We start from the raw sequence: 25,385 nt of genomic DNA, 5'->3' as shown, positions 1-25,385 counted from the left end.
GGCTCTTGGTTGCTACAACTGGATTTATCTGCAGCCTTCGATACACCATGCTGGCTCTTCCTCACGGCCTCCTGTGGGCGCCATTCCTGTAAGCCTAGTCACCCTATTGCATGCATCTATTTACACAGTATAATCTGAGGGCAGAGTTTAAATATGCAGAGAGAGTAAAGCACCAAGGGGCTTAAAAGAATAAATTACGTAGTTTTATTCAAAAGAGAAACAACTTTGTATAGAAAGAGAGGAAAGAGAGAAAGACAGAGAGAGAGACTCCTAACTAACAGTTACTCTGCATTCATCCCATCTTTTCTGGAGGTGAGCAGGGAAGAAGGGTTCTCAGAGAAGCAGATAGTCTCCTAGACCATTTATGCACTGGAGGTTTCATGCCAGGCTGCAGGCTGGAGTTTTAGTTGTGGCAGGTTGCCCCACCTCTTCTGGCACCCACGTGGGGGGGAGCATTTGGCCTGGTGCACCTCATCCGCCTCCTATTTGTGCTCCTGCGCAGGAGCTGGGGCAGTGAAGTTCCCAGTGCATAAACGGTCCTATAGAGCCAGTCAGGACACTGGAGGAGATTATTTGAAAAAATAATCAGGGAGTTTCTGTTCTAACTATGCTAAATACACATCTCCTATGATAACCCCTGTAGGATATGCTTTTGAATCATGCATATTTGCATATTCCAACATAATCTACTTTGAGAAAGACAGAATATAGAAATAAATAAATGATACTGCATAATTATATTATCTACATGTTTCACTTACATTATTTGAGAGGGGATAATTCCTGCACACATAACCTGGCACCAGTGGAGCATAATGCCATTCCAGAGGGGGGGATATTAGGCTAGTGATATCATGACACACTTAAGTCATTAGCATGTGCGCAAGTGGACTTGGGGACAACACCAGTCAAAATCTTCTGCTCATCTGGAGTCAGACCAGGTTTCCACAATGTCATAATGCTACGCCTGCAAATGTGATAGTATCAGTTAAAACACTTCCACTGGAATCAGAGGCAAGTCCCAGATGAATGCTTTCCTTTCTTCTTCTTCTTCAGCCAAGAGACACTATGCTTCAAACTAACAGTGTAGCCAGTCATCGCAAATCTACAGCAATATAAACCTCAGTCAGAGTACACACACCTCAAGATCAAGGTCTGCAGCATTTGAATATATTTCTCTGTCTCCACAAACAGGAAAACAAAGACCAAACATGCAAAGTTGTTGGTGATGATAATTTTGGTCATGGGCAGCTTTCAGAAAAAGAAAATTATTCAAAGACAGCAAATGCTCAGCTTCCAGGAGGATGAAAAAAGAATGAAGGGAAGGCGACTGACACTTCTCAAAACCTGCACAGGGACCCCACCAACGACCTCAGTAACCCACCAGGAATCTCAGTTCTGCAGCCAGGGATACAAGAAAAAAAGTGTCCCATACAGGTAAGTTAGGGAGTGAGGGACTATGTCTCAAAGAATGAAAACTGTACTTTTTATAATAACCACCAGTCCTCCCCCAAGAGAAGGGGTGGGTAAGCAAACATCCAGTTACTTTTCTTCCATTGCCTCTCTGTGCAAAGGGGAAACTGTTTACTGTCCTCATTCAATGTGCAGCTGCAGTGCTCTGCCATAGTGTTTACAGGATATAGGACAAGTTTGCAGTCCAAGGGCAACAAACACCCTGATGCTAGAAAGTTCTTACCATCCCTCTGCGAATGAAATGGGTTAGCACCACCAACTTTATTGAGAATAATCAGGCACTGCCCTCTAACCATTACAGCTACTGGCTCAGACTAATGGTTAGGATCATTGGGTGCAAAGATCAGTGATCCCTAAGATCCATGTTTCTCTTCTGCACTATTGATTTATTCCTAGGGTCGCAGGATCCAAATAGACTAACAGCCATGTGGGTTAGGGGGCTACACTGAAGAAGGGGGAAGAGTATAAGACAGCTCTTGCCTCCCTCTTCCATCAGCATAGTTTCTCTGAAAGAAGAGACCAGGTGATTTCATCCCATTGCCCTGCTACTCTGCAGGCTCCTCCAGTCTGTCTTGCTATTAATCCCCGTGAGCCCTGTAACCCCTGGAATCAACTTACCTGGGTTTGGATAGGACTTCTGGGAGGGAGGCAATAGGACAATATTACAATAGGACTGTGAGCACCTTCTATTGATACTCTGCTGGATCCAATGAGATGTCCTTTTTTTCTTTCAGTACATGAACTGAGATTCATGGAGTGGAGCCAATAAAAACTGCAGGCACCATTCACGTGCAACATCCTATCGGTGGGTATTCCCTTGACAACTACATCATCTAGCCCAACAGACATCCTAGGCTAGGGCATGAAGACTGGAGGGTAACCATACTCTCATGCTTCACTAAATAGTTACAGAACCTGTTGCACCTGCTATCTAGAACTTATTACAGCATACATGTTTTTCTTGTCTTCTTACAGGTAGGCAGTCAGCCAGTTGACACAGACACAGACAAGGATATTCTCCACCCTGCGGAGTCATGCAGACTTTGGTGTACAGCCGCAATGGCATCCTGCTGGAAACCAACTACTCCTTTATGGAATTTCACTTTTCTGTTCCTGAAGGGCTCCTGTGTGTTTTCAGGACAAATAACAAATAGAGAGGCAGCAATATTAACATCTGTGCATGGCACAACTTTCAGACACTACAGCCTGACAGGAGCAAAAATGTAACAAACTTATTGTTGTGTGATACTATCAGACCATGTTGTACAACAGACAGGATTTACATAGCCACCTTGGCAGCCCCGACTGGGCAGAAAGGCAGGCTATAAATGCTGTAAATAAATACATAAATGAATACAAGCAGTGGCCTTTCAGCTGTGTGTCTGTTATCGTGATTTTTAACCAATGGGGAACTGGAAGAATCTCTCTGCTGTGTCCTTGATGAATCATGCTTACTGGGAAGCAGGGCAGACCTGCATTTAGCAGGGACCTGGGTCACAAAGGCATTAGAAAGTGTCAGGAGGGAGGTACCATCAGCTAGCTCATGGTCCTTCAGACCATCTCCCGTAATTGCATGTGTGATGATAAATCCAGCAATGGTGCTGCATAAAGTGTACAATGGTAGGAAAAGCTCCAAAGACAAGAAGCAGAGAACAATAACCAACCCAAAGATGACTGCATGGAGGGGAAAGCATGCATGGATCTGAGCAAAGAGGCTGGCTCAGGTCAGCTCACAAATGGATCAAACCTAAAGGCAAGTACTGTAGAGAGTTACACATCCAAAATTATCATTTAAATTCTACACTAAAATGTTGAGAAGGGCATGTTTATAACGTTGTTAAATATTCTGAGTATTGTTTTCCTATTGCAAAGTCATATCAGAAGCAATTTCTTTTTTGGTAAATACAAGTGGGAACCCGCAAGGACTTGTAGTAGGCATCTCATTCCTCCTCCCCCACTATTTGATCTTTCCCTTTCCTGAAAGCCCTCATAGCCTTTCTCCTTTTCCAACTTCCTTCTCTTCTTCTAGGATTGCCAATCTCCAGGTAGGAAAATATAGATGCACTGGGAAACCAATATGGCAATAAAATATCCAAATTGGACTTATATAGATTCTTCTCTCTTCAGTGATTCTTTATTCTTATTATTTCACACAAGTCCCAATGCGCTTCGCCTTACAGCTTTTTTAAGGGACAATGATTCTTGGAAAATACAAAGGTAAAATTAGTAGTTGTTCAACATTGATATTAACAAATTAACAAGTAATGGTCATGAATACATACTTTACATTTAAGGACCAACTTCAACTTATTAAGCTAATATTGTTATTCTATAGCATTAATGGGGAAGGCACTGGCAAACCACTCGGTATTGAGTCTGCCATGAAAACACTAGAGGGCATCACCCCAAGGGTCAGACATGACTCGATGCTTGCACAGGGGATACCTTTACCTTTATAGCATTAAACTTGTAGAAAAAAGATGAAACAGAGACTTACAAGGTCATGCTAACAATAGCTACACTCATTTGGTGATTCTTCCTCTGCAAAGGAGAATTATTTCATAAGACCAATAACTAGGTGGTTTAAGCAGTAAAATAAAAACAAAAATGCATCACAGGTATTTCTCCAAGGCCAGAGAACAGGCAGAGACTCTATCAACAGATTCTTTAATAAGTTGAAGTTGGTCCTTAAATGTAAAGTATGTATTTATGTCCAATTTGAATATTTTATTGCCATATTGATTTACCTGTGTGTCTATATCTTTCTAATTTGTTTCTTCACTGGGATCCTCCACCCCCCCCCCCAGTTCATTATTTTGGAATCTCCGGGTAGAGCCTGGAGTTCTCCTGGAATCACAACAGATCTCCCAGCTACAGAGCTGTTACCCTTAGGATTGCCAGCTCCCAGATGGGAAATTCCTGGGGGCTTGAGTCTTGGGATGACAAAGTTTGGTAAGGAAGCAATTTCAGCCTCAGCAGAAGTGTTGGTTTTGGTGCCCCACTTTTCTCTGCTTCATTCTCTCCTTCTCATCCATTCACCAATCTACCATTTATTTATCTCCCACTAATTTTTAGCTTTGTTTGTATCAGGAAGGCAGACTTGAAACCAAACACTTTTTGAAGTTTAATTAGATACTTCCAAAGCAAACAAAGCTACAACTAATGCACTAGGTGAAAACACAGTTCTTTTACCCTGCCCAATCTTTTTCCCTGCCCAATTCCTATATTACAGCCATAATAGACAGTGAACCCAGGTGTCACCTGGGAATGCTTCCAAGAATGATAGCATGCCCCAGCTTCGGCCTTGGAGTGCCCAGTGTTACTATTCTATGATAAGAGTGTGTTACAAAATTTACTGAGTAGCAGACAGGTCATGGTTAGAATGCAGACAGACAAAATGGATACAGAAAGGCTAAGCATTAAATCAAGGCACTTAAACAAAGAACAAGCATATTAAATCATGGCAGTTATCAACAGATTCTGACAGTTTATTTGTTTGTTTATTTATTTAATTTGTTTACTGCCACTTCTGCACTGGAAACTACAGATCATCCAAAATACAGCTGCCCGGGTTCTCACACAAATTCCCTGGAGAGTCCACATAATACTAATACTATAGCAGCTGTATTGGCTCCCAGTCTAGTTCTGGATACAATTCAAGGTTCTGGTTTTAAACTTTAAGGCCTTACACGGTTTGGGCCCTTCATATCTGAGTGACCACCTCTCTGAATACATGCCCCAGAGAGTACTATGATCTACTAATTCCAACCCTGGCCTCAAAGATATATGCCTGACTTTAACCAGAGCCAGGGCCTTTTCACCCCTGACTCCTGCCTGGTGGAGATCAGGGCCCTGATTGAACTTGCCAAGTTCCCCAGGTCCCGCAAGACTGAGCTCTTTTGCCAAGCCTATGGTTGAGACCAGCCAAGAAGTTATACGATCTAAATACTGGGCCTCCCTTCTGTCCCCTTCCCCCCCCCTTCAGTGCCTAGTCAATATTGGAAATGGTTAACATCATTACCAAACTCAGTGGCAAACACTGGTGCTGATAATGGTTTTAAGCGTGTTTTAAAATACATTTGATTTTAATGCTAATTGATTTTACTGATATTGTTTTATTATGTTATAACAAATTGTTGTTCACTGCCCTGAGACAGCAAGTCTGAGTGGTGCAATTATCTCTCTATCTCTATCTCTATCTCTATCTCTATCTCTATCTCTATCTCTATCTCTATCTCTATCTCTATCTCTATCTCTATCATCTCTCAATAAATAAACATTTTAAATCCCTAAATGATTTTTTAAAAAAGATTCCACAGTTTTATGCAAACCTGAGGCCATTTTCAGGTTTGTAGAAAGATCTGTCTTGCCCATTCACAGCTCCAGTCACCAGATTTACCAGTCACTAGTATTTGCCGGTGTATAAGACGACTGGTCGTATAAGACGACCCCCCAACATTTCCACTCAAAATATAGTTTGTTACATTACATTACAGTACTATGGGCCACTATGGGCAGCTATGTCTATCCCAACAGAAGTGCACCCGGCGTATAGGATGACCCCCCCACTTGGAGGCATGTTTTTCAGGGGGGAAAAGTAGTCTTATACGCCAGCAAATACTGTAATTGAAGATAGGCTGACTTTGCTATTGAATATAAGATTGGATTCCTGCCTGTTATTAATACAGAGAAACAAAGCTGACTTTCCAGAATGGCTATTTTTAAGCCAATGACACCAAGTTTTCAGAAACTCTAGTCCTACCTCATTACTAACGCTCTCACAAGTTGGAAAGATTTGGATAAAGTGGTCCAATTTTATACATCCCTGAAGATGGTGATCTCAGATATCCTTGTTTTCAGTAGATCGCATGGGAGAGAATGCCAGAGAGTGACCTGGGATAATGTTAAGATGTTGCTTGGCTGTGGTCATGCACTGATTGGTACCTTCTGTACAAAATATGTGGACTACACACTGTAGTTACGGGACAACAGTAGAGTATGAGGCTTTCTTTTCGTTTTGCTATATTAGTAGGTATCAGAAGCTGTTGTTGACTCCAGTGCTAGTGGCCAAAAGATCATAACAATGTCATACTAGTATGAATCCTGGCATAGCATCCCTACAGTGGGACCATAAAATGGCTTCTCCAGTAGCTTTGAAAGGACAATTTAAATTGTCTATAAACAACAGCATGCTAAACTATTCAACTTCACACACATGCATGAATGCACATACATACATCATTTGAGATTCCTATTTCCTGCCTCTCCCCCTGATGGATTTTAAATCATACTTGTGAATTGCTAGGTGACCTCATCCTGCCTCTATTGGAAATATGCAATTTCCTTGATGTTCTCCAATGCCATCACCTCAAGCCTTACTTAGAGTATATAGGTTATAAAATATTCATTGGGAGGACTGTATTAAGTAAATGGACGGATATTTCATATTGAAGTGTCTGTGTGTTTCTTCTGGGTAAACCTATTAGCAGATTTTTTAAAAACAGTGGTCTAAAGGCAGGGCTGTGTGTATGCTATAAGCTGAGATTCTGAGAAAGCATAAGATGTCACAGAATGTAAGATTCCATGCTTAAAATTCCAGTTTCTTGAGAAACCCAACATTAAAAAAAAATAGTTCCTAATCCCGACTGCAAAAAGCATATTTAAAAGTGTCTCAGCAACACTTACTGAAATGCCACAAGCCAGAAATGTGACAAATATAATTTTCTGATACTTGAGGTTAGGACTTGAAACTCCTGCATACCTGAAAGTGACTCCTCCTGACTTGCAAAATATGAATAAATTATGCAAAATGAAAATGTGCAAATAAGCCTGATTTGCATCAGCTTTTAAGGTTGCAGAATTGAGCTTTTTGGCCATTTTGGAATTATTTCTGATTATTTTGATTCTTGCACAGAATTTAGAGTGTTGAATTTTTAAGTGTAGAATAATACACACTTCTCAAAAAGCCATGCCAGTCAGTTTTGTCAGATAAATGTGATGTTGTTTGTATGAGATTCCTATGGCTTGTTTTAGTGTATCACATTTTATGAATAATTCCCTAATATTTTATCACTGGGAAAATGCAATTCTTCCTGCAGCTAGCACATTCATCACTATGGTGAGTATTGTATATGAAAGTGGCTGATCAAAATTGCTTAGAGCATCCTTTTTTCAATCTTCTGACCATGGAGTAACCCCTGAAATATTCTTCAGACTTCAAGTAAACACAGAAGTTTTACCAGCTGGCCACACCTCCCTGCCATGTCCATAGAAGCCACATGTTTACAGTGTACATGGCATCATCACTAATAAAATTAAAAGCTTATTAAATAACAAGTCAGGGCCATTCCACACATCTAAAAACACAGTGTTAAGCCAGCACAATTGCTTAGCGGTATAAAAATCACCCCCCCACCCCCCCACCATTTTGCACCTTCTCCTCTCTTCTCGCCTCCTCCTCTCTCGCTTTCTTCTCCCACTGTCTCACGCTTCCTGGCACTTTGCACGGCTGATTAAAATGGTGGAGGATAGGGACTCGCTATACCCGCAACTCTTCCCCTGTCTGTCAGTCATGGCAGCCAGCCAATCATCTTTCTCCCAGTTTTGAAGGGAAAGTGATACAAGCAATCTCTTTTTTTTAAAGTAAAAATTCTCCGTTCCTATGTCTAGCATCTAATCATAGATACATAGTGCACATTTTAATGCCACCTTGTTTTGGAATTGTGAGACTTGAAGATCAACAAAATTATTCTTTCCCCAATTTGGGGGGGGGGGGGTTGAGAGATATGCTTGGATGAAGCAATGCATATTCATTGCTCCATGCAGTTTGCTAAAAATAAAAAAGCCCCATTCCATGGAGAAGGGTAAAGGAGGCGGGCATGAGGGCGGGCGCTGGAGACAGAGATCGTGCTACTTTTGGCCACGTTGGTTATGCAAATTCATTTCGCTAGTGATTGTTGGTTGCTCTCCTCCTGCTCATGCTACATAGTTGGGAGAATCCAGTTTTGTGGATTCCCTAACTAGCACTTTAAAATGGAAGATGTAGCTGCTAGTTTGCTGCTGGGACTCTGGATGCTGATGGTAACATTTAAAATGTCATGTGTGCAGGAGCTTGATTGAGCAAAACAAGGAAGCATTCATCACAGCTGTTAAAGCCCACCATGCAAATCAGCAATTCTCCTCAGGGGAAATGTGTGCTCTGGAGATTGCTTGTAACTTTGGGAGATCTCCAGGCACCACCAGGAGGTTGGCAATCCTAGCAAGAACTGAGAATATATTTTACTGGATCATAAATGGCTGCCATGTGTATTGATTCTGCTTAGAGAAGTTCATACATATGATAGTGCCTGTTGATGTTTTTCCTGATTGCTGCTTCTGTGTTAATTTTGTCTCTGCCGTTTTATTGTCATCCCCCCTCCCCAATTTGTGTTGGTTTATTGTTAATTATAGTGATTAATTTGTTCATTGCTGCTGTAATTTTACTATTTCATCACCTTATAATTATGTTATTGCTGCTAGATTTCATTCAGATTTCATCTTCTGTCATTATCCTTTATTGACTTGGTTTATTGTATTTTAAGTAGCATTGTCGTATTGCTGTAAACCACTTTGGAAATTTTTGACTGATATATGTAGTGAATTAAATCTACTAACAAAATTATTCTCTTCTCACCCATAGTACCACCATCATGTAAGCTTTATTGCATTTCTTGTTTTGGATGTTCCTAGTAGCTATAGTTCCCTCTGGTACCAGCAACCTTAATCAGTGCTAGTTTAAATACCCCTTCAAAACAACAAGCTACAACAATGCTGCTCCCACACCAATTCAACAATTCAGGAAACCTGGGATTTATTAAACTTCGTGGCTTGTGCCTCTATTAAGTAGAAGTGTTTTCATTCTTGAGCAGTGGACAAAGCAAGAAGCAAAAAGTGAACCAGATCACGGCTCTTCCAAACTAGCAAGGCTATATTTAGCCTCCATGAATTTTCTGAGGATGATGGGGTATTATATTTTGGATGAGAGATGTGATTATAATGAATAAAATATGGCATTTAAAAATTGTCTTGTGGGGCTCTACTATCTGATGCTTTCCGAAGGCATCAGAACTCAATATCTGTTCAGTAAACTATGCACAGAAGGTTTTTGTATATCATTATCACATTTGTAATTAAGGCATACAAACATACATGCCTGTTTGCGCAGCTCATGTCATAGATTTCTGAAACTCCTCTTGCAAGAGAAGAAGCAATCAGAATTACAGCCTATGTCTGACTCAGGCTAAGATTCCAGAGAATACCATGTGCTGCTTTGTTTTCAGGACAGATCAGCCAGTATGGTAGAAGGCATATTGAAAGGTTCAGTCTTCTTACCATTCTGTGGCCTTTTGTACCAGTTTCCCCACAGGGGGGACTAACAAAATATCAAGTGAGTTTTCTCTGCCATATGGCTTGCCGGTTTTCCTTTTTCTCTCATAGGTGATGAAGCCATTTTCACAACTTAATGATGCACTAAGGGATTGGGGTGGGGGAGTGGAGGATGGGGGATTTCTTTGACAGAAGTGGGCCTCAGATGTGTGACAAAAATTAATAATGTATTCAGGTCTTTATTAGATTACAGGGGGGCTGGAAGATCAGCACACATATTAATCCTTTCTGAAAGGTTTAAAATAGTGTTTAGTGGGAAAAATACACACAGATGCTTGTACCCTCTGTAATGGAGAAAGGAATAGACATCTATAACTGAACAGAAATAGCCTGCTTCATCACAAGTTTAATATAAAAAGGGAAATTGTTAATTCAACACATCTGTGAGTGTTCAGTGAAATATATTTCATTATTATCCAGATCAGATGTAGGCAACTAATAGGGAGGAGCACGAACTGTGACAAGCTGAAATTCATGCCAAATTCTGGATGGATCAAGGCTCAGGAGGCAATGTTCGACATGCACATGGTCTCTGAAGTAATTTCCGAGCTTTTAGGTGTGGCTGAGAGCAGACAGGGAAATGAAACCCACTCAGAAAAACTGGCATGAAAATGCTAGACAATTGTGGTTGTTTTCCAGCCTTAGAAACACCAATAGGGACCCTTCAAAGCTTGACAGGCACTGCTGCCTCCCAATAACAGAGTTCCCATTCATTGCAATGGGACTCAGATGTGTGTAATTGTAGGATGAGTGCATGTTCCCTTTGTAGGTGTTGTGGCTTTGGATGGAGAGGGTGTACTTGTGGCAAGATAAAGAGCTTTGCTGCTGGACGTGAGGGGAATTGCTTAGCTTGCTTAATCACTCAGCAGCTGGGGGCGTGGTTTCACCCTCTGGATTCCTCTGTGTTGTGATTTTGGTGCCTTGTTTGTTTACTGCAAATATTGGAAAAATGAGGAAGGGATTGAATTCTTGTTTCACATAGCATATTTATTTAGGAGGAATTTCCTGCTGTCAGCTACCTTGGTGGTTTCCCCTTCCTTTTTTCCTTGTTGTATTTCACCCCACCCCCATTTTGGGTCATAGTAAAATGAGTTTTTTTAATTGCTTTTTTTTTGTTGAGGGAGGGGCTTCAACTTACTTCTCTGCCATTTTATTCCCCCCCCCTCCCCACACACACACACTGGGCTGCTTTTCTTTTTGAGGTGATCTGTGTTTGTTTTTACTTTAGTTTATCTTTGCTTTAATTGACTGCCTGTGTTCTTCCCTGACTGCCTCTTTTTGAGGGGCCCTGTCTTTGTCAGCCTGACTCTTTTCCTCTTCCATTCATTTTGTGTTAATGGTTGGCTTAAAAACAAGTTCCTCACACCCCTGTATGATCGGGAAAAGGTTGCCAGATCACCTCCCCCTTTTCCAGCTCATTTTCCACTGCCAGAAAACGGGCTGTTTATTGCCTGCCTGATCCCCAAAAGACCATGGACACTTCAAAGAAGATTTTATTTCACCTTTGACAATGTAGGTTTGCATACCACAACATTAAAAAAGCACAAAATTACTCAGAGCAGGAAAATTACTCAGAGCAAGAGAGGAAAGGGCGGGTGCGACAGCAGGACAAAACTGCCAAGACTATTGCACATTTCCCCCGCCATAAGGGCTTATCCCTGGTTGATCACTGATTGCTCACTGATGGGATGCACAATTTAAGGATGTAAATCCAGTTTTGGTAATTCTAGAAATCACAAGTTAAAAATGGCCCAAACTTGACTCAGCTACTGGACAGCCTCAGGATGCAGGTGACATCATGTGGAGGGGGCTCTAAAACCTGCCAACATTTGAAGGCTGTCCAGGAACAGATTCCTTGTGTGGAAATGGTGAAAGCAATTATTTTGGCATGCTGCCCTCAGCTTTTTTGGAAGGCAGATACCTTCATATTCTTTATTCACAATGGGTGTGTCCCTGCCAAATGGGGGTGACTGAGGCATTAGAGCATGTGCTATTACATTGCTCCAACTAGAATGACATTAACTTATAATATATTGCACCACTGTTAGCAAGCTTCCCAGGAAGATCATAGCCATTCATCTCTTAGCTTCTCTCTGGTCTCTCTTCATGTATAATGCACAAGACTGCAATTTTTTGTATATGTAAGCAGATAGTTAAGCCCCAAAACAAGGCTGAATTCTAATGGAATTGTTACCAGGACAAAGAATGTATGGAGGGGAAAGGCATGATAGACTCAGCAGCTTTGTCCCTCCCTCGCACCCACCCTTCCTCCTTCATTTCCTGCCCAGCAAAGGAGGTATTTCCTCCCTCTGTCAGTTTAACATAGAAGTCTCTCTGTAGTGTTTTTTTTTTTACTAAGTACCTCCTTCCCTTCTTCCTCTCAGTTGTTAGATCCTGGTTTCTTCTTCTCTTCCCCCCCCCCCCATCTTGCTGGCCCACCAATCTGCTGCTCAGCCATTCTCTTCCACAATCACCTAGGACTCCTGCCCTAGGGGCACTGCCTTCATGCCTCTGGCTCCCCTTGCAGTCTGCTTGCATGGACCTGGCAGGCATTGAACAGAATGGGAGCATTCCCACCCTGGCTGAACAGAGAGGGGGGCTTTACTCCTTGGTAAAGGAGGTCAACATCCATCCTGGGATTCTTCTGTAGACTGCCCCTAAGGCTTCTGTGCCCTTCTATAGCAAGAGGTGGTGGGCACAATCCACCAGGAACTTGGCCTATGTCAGCTTTCCCCCTGCACAAATGGGAAGCACAACTGCCAGCCCTTCCCCCAAGGAAGTATGCCTGGGATCCCCTTCCCTGTGTTGGCATCAGGAGACCCAGAGCTTTGTTTCCTCCTGCTTCCTGAAAGGGCAGCAGCACAGTGGCAGCATGTGTGGTGTGTAGGCGGAGTGGGCAGCATGGATGCAGCACAGGTGGCATACATGTAGCACAGGTGGTATGGAGGCAGTGCCCCACTTAAGAAATGTTCAAGGAGGGAGAGGGAGGGCAGAAGTACTAGGCAACTGTAGAAGAGAACAGGTGAGTGGCAGGTGGGCAGACCAATCGGGGGGGGGGGGAAATAGAGGAGAAGAAGGGACAGGGGTCTGACAACCGAGAGGAGGAAGGGAAGGAGGCACTTAGTAAAAAAACCACTACAGATAGACGTAATGGAGGTTGAACTGATGTGAGTAGAATCTGCTTTCCTTGCCATGCCCTCTGCTGGCCAGCCGTTTGGGTTTTTTTGGTGGGGGGATTTACTTTACATGGCAATGTTTATGCATAGCAACAAATACACATTGCCATGTATAAGTTTCAGTTTTTTTTTAAAAAAAAAAAGCTAGACCAACAAACCTCCAATTGGTTGTGTCCATTGACTGACAGGCCAAGGAGCGGTGAATGAAAGAGTGCGTTGCTCTCTCTTTTGCTTTCTGCACTGCATGTAAGGAGGGTAAAAGGTGAGATGCTGTGGCAGGAAGGCTTTAAATTGGGGAGGGGAGAAATAGTATGATTTAATATCCCGCTATTGCGGGTAGGAGGCATGGTATGATTTGACCCTCTGTAAGGAAGTTCCCTGAGTGTTTCCAGGTGCTGGGGCTCTGAGGAACATGTTGTCTTATTTAGGTTGGTCATGAGCTCTGGTTTAGACTCAGAGATATCTCCTTCCTGCTGCAAAGGTCACTGTTGTGGCTGCTGGCACTCAAGCCTGGGTGCGTGGGGGGAAACACACCAAAGGGAGGGATGAAGTCTGTGGGCCTTGCATTACTTCAGTGGCCATGAGTCCTGAGTAAGCCCTTTCCACTTGCACCGATTTGAAGGGTATGAGCTCCCAAATAGATGTCTACAGGAGGATAGTGGTGCACATGCAGCCAGACCAACTTTTGCATGAAAGATTTTGCTGTTATTTTTCTGCTTGCATTGCAATTGAATATTGTATTCCTAGTCAGTTTACATTGTTTGCAGAATGCCATGTGCTTTATTAAAATATCCCCCCACCATCTGCTAGAGTTGATACATATTTAAGGAGAAGAGAGGAGATCTGGTTGTAAGGACCAGGAAGTTCTACTTACATTTGGCTTGTAGCCCAACTTAAAATGCAGTGTGTTGCGCTGAGGACTAGGAAGGAAGTAACAATGCAGTCCTCAGCAGAATTAGACCTTTATGTGATCATTTAATTCAACCTAGAACTTTGCTTTACATTGCACTGTAAATGTAACAAAGAATTTTGTAAAGCAATTGCTCCATCTGCTGACATATAATCACAACACTCAGTTATGTAGACTTAACTCTGATGTATTTGAATATTGCAGAGTGGCTTATTACCCCCTATACCTTCCAAGTCTCAATGAAAAACAGATTGCCTAGCAAGGCATTACTGTTCTTTAATTAGAAGATATGGAAGTTCTCAATAGGTCCATAAATGACCAAACATTACAGTGCAGACGATTCATTTAATGAGAATGAGGATTCCACTGTATTGAGCTGCTGGGATAGGGTCAGATCTATGCATTCCATTCATGTGAAAGATCTCTGCTTGAGATTCTGGAGAACTGCTTTTAGTCTGATTTTGATGGACCATGGATCTGACTCAGTAGAAGTTAGCTTCACATGTTCAAAATACTGCTGTTACCCACAATCCATTGTGTTAGAACAGTGTTGAGCAACTCATACTACAAACATAGCCCCCTGCTGCCCTGGTGGAAGGTGTACAGTTATGGGGAAGGTTTGGTTTTTATTGCCATGTTGTCTTTTGTGAAGTTTTCTGTGAAGTTTTACTGGTGTTTTAATGGGATTTTATTGATGTGGGGTTTTATGTTGCAACCCACCACAAGCCACCATGTCAAAACTGGTGGGTAAGAAATGCAATTATTAATAATAATCATAATAATCATAATAATCATAATAATCATAATAATCATAATAATCATAATAATCATAATAATAAATGAGGCAAACGCACCCATACAAACAATTTAGGCAATGACTTTATCGAATGTAAAGAAAATATTTATCACCGTGAACTTTAGCCATTGTTTGCATCCTTGTTCTGAGGATAGTTGTATAGTTACCATTGTAAGAAGGTGAAATAAAATATGTTACAGAACAAAGGCATGAAATGCTGGCCTGTGTCTTCTAAAGGGGGAAAAATAATGGAAAATCATCAAACACAACTTCAGTTGGACGCTTTTATTTCTGCTCAGTTTAATAATTCAAAGGGAAAACTGTATCTAACGCGCAGAGGTCTTGAGGAGGGCGGACAACCTGGTGAGAACCAAGTGAGACATCGATGTCAGGAGGGATCAAAAGTGTAGCATATCTTTTTTCTCAATGTTTGATCAGACTGCTGTTTCTCTGCTGAACCCACAGAATAAGAAATACAGAACAGGTGAAATGGTACCATATTTTCAGATTTATCACAGTGTCTAATATGATGCTTTTCAAATTGCATTTGGGGGGTCCCCAGGGTTCCACAAAAGATAACTTAGATGCCAAATAATGGTAGAAAGGTTTGTCTTAAAAAAATGACTTCTTGTGCATGGCTATTGGAGAGTGTTGAGTTTATTTTAGGATCCACTCAGGTGACACAGGACACACATGAGGCTGGATAGACCTAGCCGTCACCCTACGCAAGATGAGTATGTTCCTTTAGAACATTTTCTAGAATCTTCTGCAACATGTGAGTGGTCTGTGCAGAGTCGTGGAGGTTGCTCACCCCCCCCTCCAAAATGTGGGCAATATTCCATTTGAAAACCAGAGACTGAATATATAGTAGAGTTTGGTATTTTTGTACAAATGTTATTGACCCAGACAACCCAGCTTAGCCTGAGCTTGTCAGAGCCGGAAAGCTAAGTAGGATCAGCTGCAGTTACTACTTGGATGGGTGACCCCCATGGAAGACTCAGAGTGCTATGCAGAGAAAGGCAATAAGCCACATATGCTCATCTCTTGCCTTGAACATCCCATGGATGGAATCACTATGAGTTGGCTGGGATTCAAAGGGACATTATTCAGTCAGTCAGTCATCGCCATATAAAACTGACATTATGTTAAATCTTGTACTGTCTATTAGGCTGGTTTTCTTAGCCTAAGAACACAACTAGATAAGCAGAAATTTGGATAAATGCAACCCGACACACTGTTGTACCAACATTGGACCCCTTCAGTCCACTGTTATGAGATACTGCTGTGCTTGTTCAAGTCAGATAACCAATGCCTTCTGTGGGACTTGCTGTTGTAAAGAACTATAGGAAGGACCATATATTATAAATATACTCTGGTATTGAAAGAAGCAGTGATCTCAAAGAATGTTTATAAAAGAAGGGGGAGACTGTTGAGAATCATATGGGCTAAAAAGATGAGATATGCATGTATGTATGTGTGATTAAAACTTTAGACTGCAAAAGATAAAATAGGAAAGTAATTACAAAAAAAGAAATCTAACATATCAATGGCCATTTCTTTTTAAAATCTATGACAGATTAATACAGAACAGGCCATAAAGAAAGGGCATTTGTTGTTGCTCTTCTCATATGACTCAGAAATGTCCTGAGTTGTACTGAGGTCAGTGGGGTTGCTCTCAGGAAAGTGTGCACAGGATCAATGTTAGACTGCAATGCTCGGCACACCGACCTGTGAATAAACTCAATGAACTCAGTGGACCCTATTTTTGAGTCAATATACATGGGATTATAGTGTCTTCATTCTACAGATGTGTCTATATATCAATATAGAGAACATATGTAGTAAAACTATCCACCTTTATTGTGTATCTTGATACTTGCATATGAGGTTAAATGTACTGGAGTGGATAGCCTAGGAATAAAATACAAGGAAATGAACCACTCATGCTTTGTTATATATTTCATTGTTCAGGAAATATAACCTATATGTTAAAAGTAAATACTGAATTCAGGCCAGGATTGTTAATCTCGGGAGGGAAAAAAATTACAGGAAACTTGTGAGGAAAAGCTGTCAGACACAGGGATATGCAGTCTGTCACACATTCTCTCTCTCTCTCTCTCTCTCTCTCTCTCTCTCTCTCTCTCTCTCTCTCTCTCTCTCTCTCTCTCTCTCTCCTATTGTTTATATAGAAAGAGGCTGGATGGGATGTATTAATAAGAGAGGGAGAGAGAGAAGTGGAAGCTCATCTCAGTGGAGCATCCTCCATGGACCAGATGACCTTTTCCTGTGCAGCTGCCTTAAGCCATTTGTCTGACTTTTCAGACAAAATCAATCCTATTTCCAGTTCAAGATTTCTAACTGCTTGTGTGAATAAACAGATGCATGGAAGACATGTGCTGGAAGTGTGCTTGCGATGTAAACCTCCTTCCTGCTTCAACAAGTGTTGTTTTTAACAAATAAGCGACAAAACCACACTTCCGCCTCAAAGTAATGGAGACAGTTGACTGCCCTCCCAGCACTCTTTCCTGCTACAGGCAACAAGGCATCCTTATTCCGTTTACCCTTAACCGTAGTCTGGGGAAACAGATGACTTGTTCAGGGTCAAGGAGGAACTTCTTGGCAAAACTTAGTGGTTTGACACTGTACACTTTAGTCTTTGGAGCTGATTGTCATACTAGTTGTATTTGCTCAGTGTTAGGGTGGTAGCTTCCTTGGTTGAATTGGATATTAGAAATTGAGTAACCTAGACAATGCTTTTGTCTTTTAGTTGTGTCAGATTTAATGTTTGATACAAATAACAATATATGGTACTTGATGCCAATTATTTACAATGGCTGCTGAGCAGGCATCTATTGTTATGATGGTAAATGGCTATGGTACAAAGGTCATTGATTCTTTATCAATGGGAGATAATGGTTAATAAATGTTTTTCTGACTAGATTTACTCACCTATCAATTTTTTTTCCTGCTCTTCCCGCATGGAAATTAAGGCAGTATATATGGTTTTCCCATGTTCCATTGTGCAACAACTCTGTCAGATGTGACTGTTTAAGGTCAGACTATAGCAGATCTTGGGGAGCAGTAGGAACTTCCTGTGCCTCAAATCTGGGAGAATCGCTGCAAGTTTATTTTATTTTTGTTGGAGGTAGTAAACTGGAGTAGATTATGTGAGCTGGTATACAATATGAATATGAGCTGGTATACAATATAGTTTATATTTTATTTATTTATACTTGTATTTATCAACCATCACTCCCGAAAATGGCTGGCTCATGGCCATTTACAAAAAAAATCTATAAAATCACATAAAAACAACAACAATCATCAACAGTATTGGTAGAAAATATATATATAAAATTACTTAACTCCCACCCATTCAGGAATCCCTTCGAGGGCTGTCAAGATCTGTTTCTCTCCCCCTACCCATCCACAGCCGATAACACCAGACCACAATAATCCATAGGCATAAATATAAAAAGATATGCCACAATGAGATGGATTGGCTCAATAAAGGAGCCCACAGCCTTCAGTATGCAAAACTCGATGAAAGCTGTTAACAAGAGGACATTTTGGAGGTCATTAATTCTATGGGTTGGTATGGGTTGAAAGTGACTTGACAAAACTTAACACACATGCAAAATTAAGCAATTACACATCTGTCACCTTTCTGTTCTCTTACAGGGTGTTTGGTGCAGCTATACTCCTGACTTCCACTCTCAACATGCTAATACCATCTGCAGCCCGAGTACATTTTGGATGTGTTATCTTCGTTAGAATCTTACAAGGCCTTGTTGAGGTATGGAAAAAAACAGAAATGTACCTTGCTGTTGCCACCATCAACTTGAATTGGAAAAAGGGCTGCTACCTTGACCTTTCTCACTTCTTCTGATAAAATAATTTTTCCTGATCAATTTTAGTGCTGTTCTTCTCTCCTAAGAATGACCACAAGGAACTGTGCATTGGTTGCCTTGGACTGCAAAAGATAAAATAGAAATTCATTCTGAATCTACTAAAGGACTGGTCAGGAGACATGGTGTATATTTATTTGGTAGATTTTTTAATGTAGCTTTCCATCACAAAGTGCAGTAACTGTAGATTACAATAAAACACATCTACAGTAAGGGAGATAAGAACTGTTCTTTTATAACCTGCTTTTCACTACCCAAGGGGCTCTCAAGATTACATACAAAAACCTTTCTTTTCCTCTCCCCACAACAGACATCCTGTGAGGTAGGTGGGGCTGAGAAAGGTCTAAGATAATTGTTTTGTGGGAACAGCTCTAAAACCACTGCCCAAGAACATTCAGTACATAGAGGAATGGGGAATCAAACCTGATTCTCCAGATTAGAGTCCACCATTCTTTTAACACTATACCGCGCAGGATAATTATTACAATACCAATTCCGCTAGAATTGAAAGTTTTAAGATGTTAACCAACTATGAACAAGTAAAGAGGACAGAGCATGGGAAATTCCTTTATTTACAACCAGGAGCCCTAGAATATGGAAACCTCTTCACCTGGTGCCTAAAATACAAAGAATAAGCACCAGGTGAACAGATACCAGGATTGAGGCTCACAAACAATTCTGAGATTATTCAAACAAAATTCCAAGGGTCCATAGGTCAAGGAACAAGGCATGTGACCTCCCTGCTGGGTTTGGCCTGAGTGGGCATTGAAGAAATCATAGTCTGGAGGACTACTGTGGCCGTCAGCAGCTTTACAGAAGAGGCCTGTGTACCAGGAGAGAACCCTCCTCCCTTATCCAAGGCAGTTATAAGCAAAGTGGGGAAATGGGAATTCACTTCAAGAAACACATACGTATCTTAATTTTAAAAAAATGTATGAATCCCTCTTTTCTAGTTGATTTGTCATATGTTTTAAGAATAGTCATGACTTCCTTGGCAAGTTTGGCTAGTTCTATAATATGGATTACAAATAATATAAAAGTGTATGAGCAGTAAATGGGTATAAACTAAGCAACCTTTTACACAGGGTGTAACTTATCCAGCCTGCCATGGAATATGGAGCAAGTGGGCACCTCCTCTAGAGAGAAGTAGACTAGCAACTACTTCTTTCTGTGGTAAGTAACATCCTAAATTCTCACTATCATTGGGCTGAATTCTCATCTGAAGTTAACTAGTTTTTTCTTTCTTTCTTTGATTCATATACAACATTACACTCTTGGTTTGCAGTGGAATTCCCTTCCACATAAAAGGGCTTCTGAAACAATTAAGCTGGGAACATGCATGGGATTACAATGTTAACCACTTAAAACTGTGCTAGTAAATAAATGATATGAGCACAGTATAAAACATTTAGAGTATCACATCACTGAGATTGATGAAAAAGCCAAATACTTTAAAAACGAAAGTCAGTCGTTTTCTCTGATGTATTTCCTACTATATCATATGATAAGAGTTAAACAATTCAATCACACATGAGTATCAATCAATTAAAAGCTGAAAAATTATCCATATAATCTACATTCAGATATTTGGTCCAGAAAATATCAGTGATTAGTTTTCTTCAAAGATGTTCAAAATCAGAGGAGTCTGCTTTGAAACTATGCAGTTTTTTCAATAGGGCTTAATTTATTCAGTTTGCATGCACACTACACATTTGAATTCTTATGAGTGTGCATTTCATCCCTGTTACCACTCCTGTAGCATTTCCATTTTGTAAACTTCTGCCTTCTTTTCCAGGTTCCTATGCAGGAGCTGTTATTGCAATGCCTTTGGCTGGGATCTTAGTGCAGTATACTGGATGGTCATCTGTGTTCTATGTATATGGTATGATGTATCTTACCTGCCTCATTTCTTGTCTGTAAAGCTATAGACCTAGATTTTTAAATACTATTCTGTTATTAATAGAAATGCATTGTTGTTGGATTTTATGATACATCAGAGAGATTAGATCAAAAGCATACCATGAGGTGTGTAGAAAACAGGATATAGGATGCATAAACTTGACTTCAAGCAAGCTGTAAAGCTTACTAGGGACTTGGAGTCAGTTGGGTTCTCTGTTGCAGCCTAAGCTACTCCACAGAGTTGGCAGGCTAGGTTGTAGGGTGAGAGGAACTATGTATGACTAGATATGTCTAAGCTTCATGGAGGGTGAGAGATTAAAAATAATCATTATAACTGATCATTATTTTCATATGCCATGGAGTAGGCCAGTCTTGCCCAATCTTTTTAACATGGAGAAACCCCCTGAAACATTCTTCAGGCTTCAAAAAACCCAGAAAGTGACACGATTGTGAAGAATATGGTTGGGAAGCATTGCTGTCTACACAGCCACCAGGGGTTCCTCCCCTTCCCATCCTCTGCAGGCCCTTCATTGGCCATTTGGTGGGGGGGGGTGTTGACTAGGCAACAGATCTCTGCTTTACTGCTGCCATAAGGGAGTCTTTTAAAATCCCACACAAAAGTATCCAGCACATGACCCACAGAGCATGGTGGCCATTCCCCAATCACAGACAATTTTAGCATGGAAACTCTGAACTAGGAGTCTTTTGGACAATTTTCAGCAGGCTCATGAGCTCAACCTTAGGAAAGCCAGAAGCCTCAAAAGGGGAAGCTCCCAGTTTCTCACACAAGTAAATTGATGCTCAAAGATTATAACAAAGGCTGTTACCATTTATAGAACAACAAATATGAGATGTACAAGCTGGATTCAGGAAAGGAAGCGGCAGTAAAGGTCATATTGCAAATTTACTCTGCCTACTGGAGCATACAAAAGAATTACAGAGTCCCAAATTATGGAGAATGAGAGGGATTCTCTTTGTGGATATGGAAAGATGTTGCTTGAGGAAGAGAGCTTCAGGGTCAAGTTGCAGGATTCAGATGGTGGCTCCTCTAACCTTTAATTTAAAAAATGGAGGGGGACGCTCAAAGGGGATTTTTGAGGGGGAATAACATCACACATCGGTTTCGAGCAGAGGAAAAATAGGTCAGTGGAAGAAACACAATAATTTCTGAAATAGCAGAATGGTACAAACTATCAAATTAGGCCTAAATGAGGATCATGACTCAGTCACATTGCACTTATCTCAGTGTAAAACAGCAGAAGCCAAACTGAAGTCAGTGAACTAGATCCTTAGTTATAACAATGCGCAAAGCTAGATTGAAAATAATTTAATTACGCTGGCAAGCATGGAACAGGCTCTGCAAGTAAAGAGGGAGTGTGTGGGGGAAGTGTTAAGGGTTCCTTTCACAATCTCTTTTTATATTATTTCTGTAGGAACATTTTTCAACAGGCCAGAATTTATTCCAGAGTTCTTGTTCTTTTAACAGCTGCAGGCAGAAATTCAGCAGCTGAATCATTGCCAATCTCCAGGTGGCGATGAGGAATGTGCCAGAGGACTCAAAATGGCAGGTGTGGGGGAAAACCCAATGATATACATTGGGCAGCCCCAAATGAAATCTGGTTTTCTGGGGATTCCTTTGCTGCGGGCAAGTGAGGCGGCAATTCAGGATTTCACTTGAAGACACAAATTTTAGTACAAAAATGGACAAAAATAGTCAATCCTTTAAAAATGCAAATCTGAATTATTATCAGTAGCATGGAAACAGTCTGAAATGAGATGTTTTGTGCACTTATTTTTATCTTGTTATTGGAGAGAGGAGCCTTCAAATTAGCCCAGAAGTATGTGACACTGCCAGACTAGAGGGTTACAGATCTGCTAAGGTGGTGACCTTGCAGAATGACACTAAGAAGGTGTTTTAGTTTGGTAGAAATACAAGCTCACAAACTCATTCTGGCAGAATAAAGATATCAAAGTACTTCTCAAATCAACGCACATACATACAGAACACAGGAGTGAATACACCTGCAGCCCTGCGGTCAAGAACGGATGATTTAAAATGGTTGGTTCACAAACTACCAACTTAATTGGTGATGAAAATACATTTATTTTCTGCAATTTGCCATTAAAGCAACTCTTTCCTAAACTGTGGCAAACATATAGGTTGGAACATGCCTTCATGTCGAGCCATTAATTTATGCAAACATTCCAGTGAGTTGTCTTATTAAAAAAAAAGAGGACTTCATTATGATCCCGAGTTTATCAGTACTAACATTATACTTAGGGGCATCAGAAGAAGTGTAACTTGATGAGGAATGTACTATTTTATTTATTTATTTATTTATTTATTTATTTATTTATTTATTTATTTATTTATTTATTTATTTATTTATTTATTTATTTATTTACCGCCCTTCCATATGGCTCAGGGCGGTTTACATACAACATTGGGGATACATGGAACTAATTAATATATAACATAAATGTTGACTTACATGTGTGGATGAACAGAGACCAAGGCAGATATAGGTCATATAGATGATGAAAAGATTTGTATTTCACCTCTCTTGAATGCTACATGTTTTGCATGTAGTGGGAATGCTCACAAGCCGCATATGGAAATAATTGTAGAAAGCAACTCAGCTGGCATAAATTTTAAGATTTCTTCTGCATAGAGTCATAGAATCATAATGCTAAATACTAAGCTAGGCTATGTTTTGCTCTTGTGTGATCTAATTCAGAGTCTGATTTTAAATCCTACCTTTCTTTATATATTTAACAGGAAGTTTTGGCATGGTTTGGTACATGTTTTGGCTTTTGGTATCATATGAGAGTCCTGCAAAGCATCCCACTATTACAGATGAAGAACGCAGATACATAGAGGAGAGTATTGGAGAGAGTGCCAATCTTTTAGGAGCAATGGAAGTAAGGATTTTGTGTCTGGTTGACATTTTAGAGACAATCATTTTGTAGCTTGGCCAAAAGTTGAACTGTAAAATTTCTGTTGGTCCCACTGTAAGTAGAGGCCAGCTGGAGCTACAATGTCTTAGTCCATTTTCACTTGAAAGAAAGAAAAATAAGTTTTAATTCATTTGTGATCTAACATTGACGCACGGTATAGACCTTTCTAAGTCCTTTGAAGTTATTGGCTTAGATGGATGTAATTCTGCTTAAGAATGCACTTTCTGTAGATAATAACAAAATAATAACCAATGAAGTAATGCCAACTAATTTAAAAACATGTAGCCTAGTTTATAATATGAATCGTGTTTTATGATTGAAACTTGAAAAAATGAAACAAAAATGAAGATTTATAAAATGTTTTCCGTATGTGTCATAAGTATTAGTGCGTTGTTTAAAGTTTCTTCTGATCTTCCAAATGTATGTATAGTTTTCTGCTTGCTTCTTGAAGAAAACTTCAAAAACATACAAAAGTTCAACAGCCACAGTGACAAATGTGAACAACTCACCATTTCAGAAGGTGTGCTTTAAAAGAATCATCAAAAGTACACAACAGTTAATGAATTGCTGCTTTTATTTGTTTCAGAAATTCAAGACTCCGTGGAGAAAATTTTTTACTTCTATGCCTGTCTATGCAATAATTGTTGCAAACTTCTGCAGAAGTTGGACGTTTTACCTGCTGCTCATTAGTCAACCTGCTTACTTTGAAGAGGTGTTTGGCTTTGAAATTAGCAAGGTATTTATATTATTGGATTGAAATTACTGAAATTACTAAAATTATGAAACATCACGAGAGGCATGAATACATAGCCACTATTTTTTCAAAGAATTGTTTCTACCATCAATGAACTTTGCACAGTCTGTTCTTCAAATGGGAAAGGCCAGTTGATTTTTTTTTACGCACATATATAAGTAGAAGGGACAACAACAGCAGTGATCATGAGAGAGATGGAGCATGCAGATGCTGTTCCTATCCATTTCCACATTATTTTTTGCTGTTCCTGCAGCAGGTCCCATGTTCTCCTACCTCCCAAACATACAATAATTCAGGGATGGCCAAACTATAGTTCTCTAGATGTTCATGGACTGCAATTCCCAAGAGCCACTTCCAGCATGCAGGGGTACTGATAATTGGCCACCCCTGCAATAAGGACTTCAAGTAATGATTTGCACAGTCCTAATCATCATCCATTTAATAACTTGTGCTATATTCAGAGGTTACTGCAAAGAAAGCCACAGAAAGGTATTATCAAAACATTAATCTCTAGCACTGTTTCAAAGCCTAGAGGAATTCTCCCCTTAGTACAGAGCTGGGAGCCACTATCAGTGTCTACCTATCTCCATGCTGCATGTATATTTTTTCAGCCTATATGGCTGTCCACTTTTTTCTTCACTGGCTTTTAATGGATGTAAACCAGAGTAACCCTGCATACTGTTTGTCCCCTCTTCCTGAAATGTTAGAATGTTTCACGTAGATTTTACATGGCTTGATTTGTTAGGCGGGGAAGGAAAGAACAATGGGGGACTTGTAATACTGACCAGAGGAGTGAGGGGACAAGGGGGATGAAATTCTGGAGTCTCTGGTTTCTGTGGGGGCTTATTTGGCAGTTCATGTTATTTGTGATCATGTAACAGTTGATGCTGGGTAAGAAGAGAGGGCCCAGAGAACACTTTTTAGGCCAGGATCCCATGGTCACCCTCTGCAGTCTTTATCCTAAATCAGTATCAGTCCAGGCTCTGCCCAGATGTTATGCTATGTCTTTCTCCTCAACAGAACAAACACCCAGTGCAGCACCTCCCTGCCCATTAGTTTGTGAGCACAGGCACTGGCATTTTTTCTG

At 40.5% G+C, this 25,385-nt stretch overlaps 1 protein-coding gene and 1 long non-coding RNA gene across 3 annotated transcripts in view; both read left to right on the top strand.

Annotated features, from left to right (window-relative positions):
* Positions 1 to 25,385, top strand: part of SLC17A6 (solute carrier family 17 member 6) — a 54,621-nt gene that overhangs the window by 18,273 nt on the left and 10,963 nt on the right. For both annotated transcript variants that reach the window (XM_077322014.1, XM_077322011.1), the window contains 5 exons: positions 18,461 to 18,575; positions 19,773 to 19,860; positions 20,483 to 20,569; positions 23,366 to 23,508; positions 24,131 to 24,280. In XM_077322014.1, coding sequence (XP_077178129.1) covers positions 18,461 to 18,575; positions 19,773 to 19,860; positions 20,483 to 20,569; positions 23,366 to 23,508; positions 24,131 to 24,280 — 583 coding nt within the window. The remainder of the gene's footprint in view (positions 1 to 18,460; positions 18,576 to 19,772; positions 19,861 to 20,482; positions 20,570 to 23,365; positions 23,509 to 24,130; positions 24,281 to 25,385) is intronic.
* On the top strand, positions 528 to 5,791 carry LOC143830106 (uncharacterized). The gene is made up of 3 exons (XR_013228350.1): positions 528 to 1,437; positions 2,208 to 2,278; positions 2,449 to 5,791. It is a non-coding gene; the product is annotated as an uncharacterized LOC143830106 (long non-coding RNA).

This window comes from Paroedura picta, chromosome 2, assembly GCF_049243985.1.
Source record: "Paroedura picta isolate Pp20150507F chromosome 2, Ppicta_v3.0, whole genome shotgun sequence".
In the NCBI taxonomy this organism is placed as follows: Eukaryota; Metazoa; Chordata; class Lepidosauria; order Squamata; family Gekkonidae; genus Paroedura; species Paroedura picta.
Note: the sequence above shows the minus strand (reverse complement) of the source record. Positions and strands in the feature narration are given on the sequence as shown.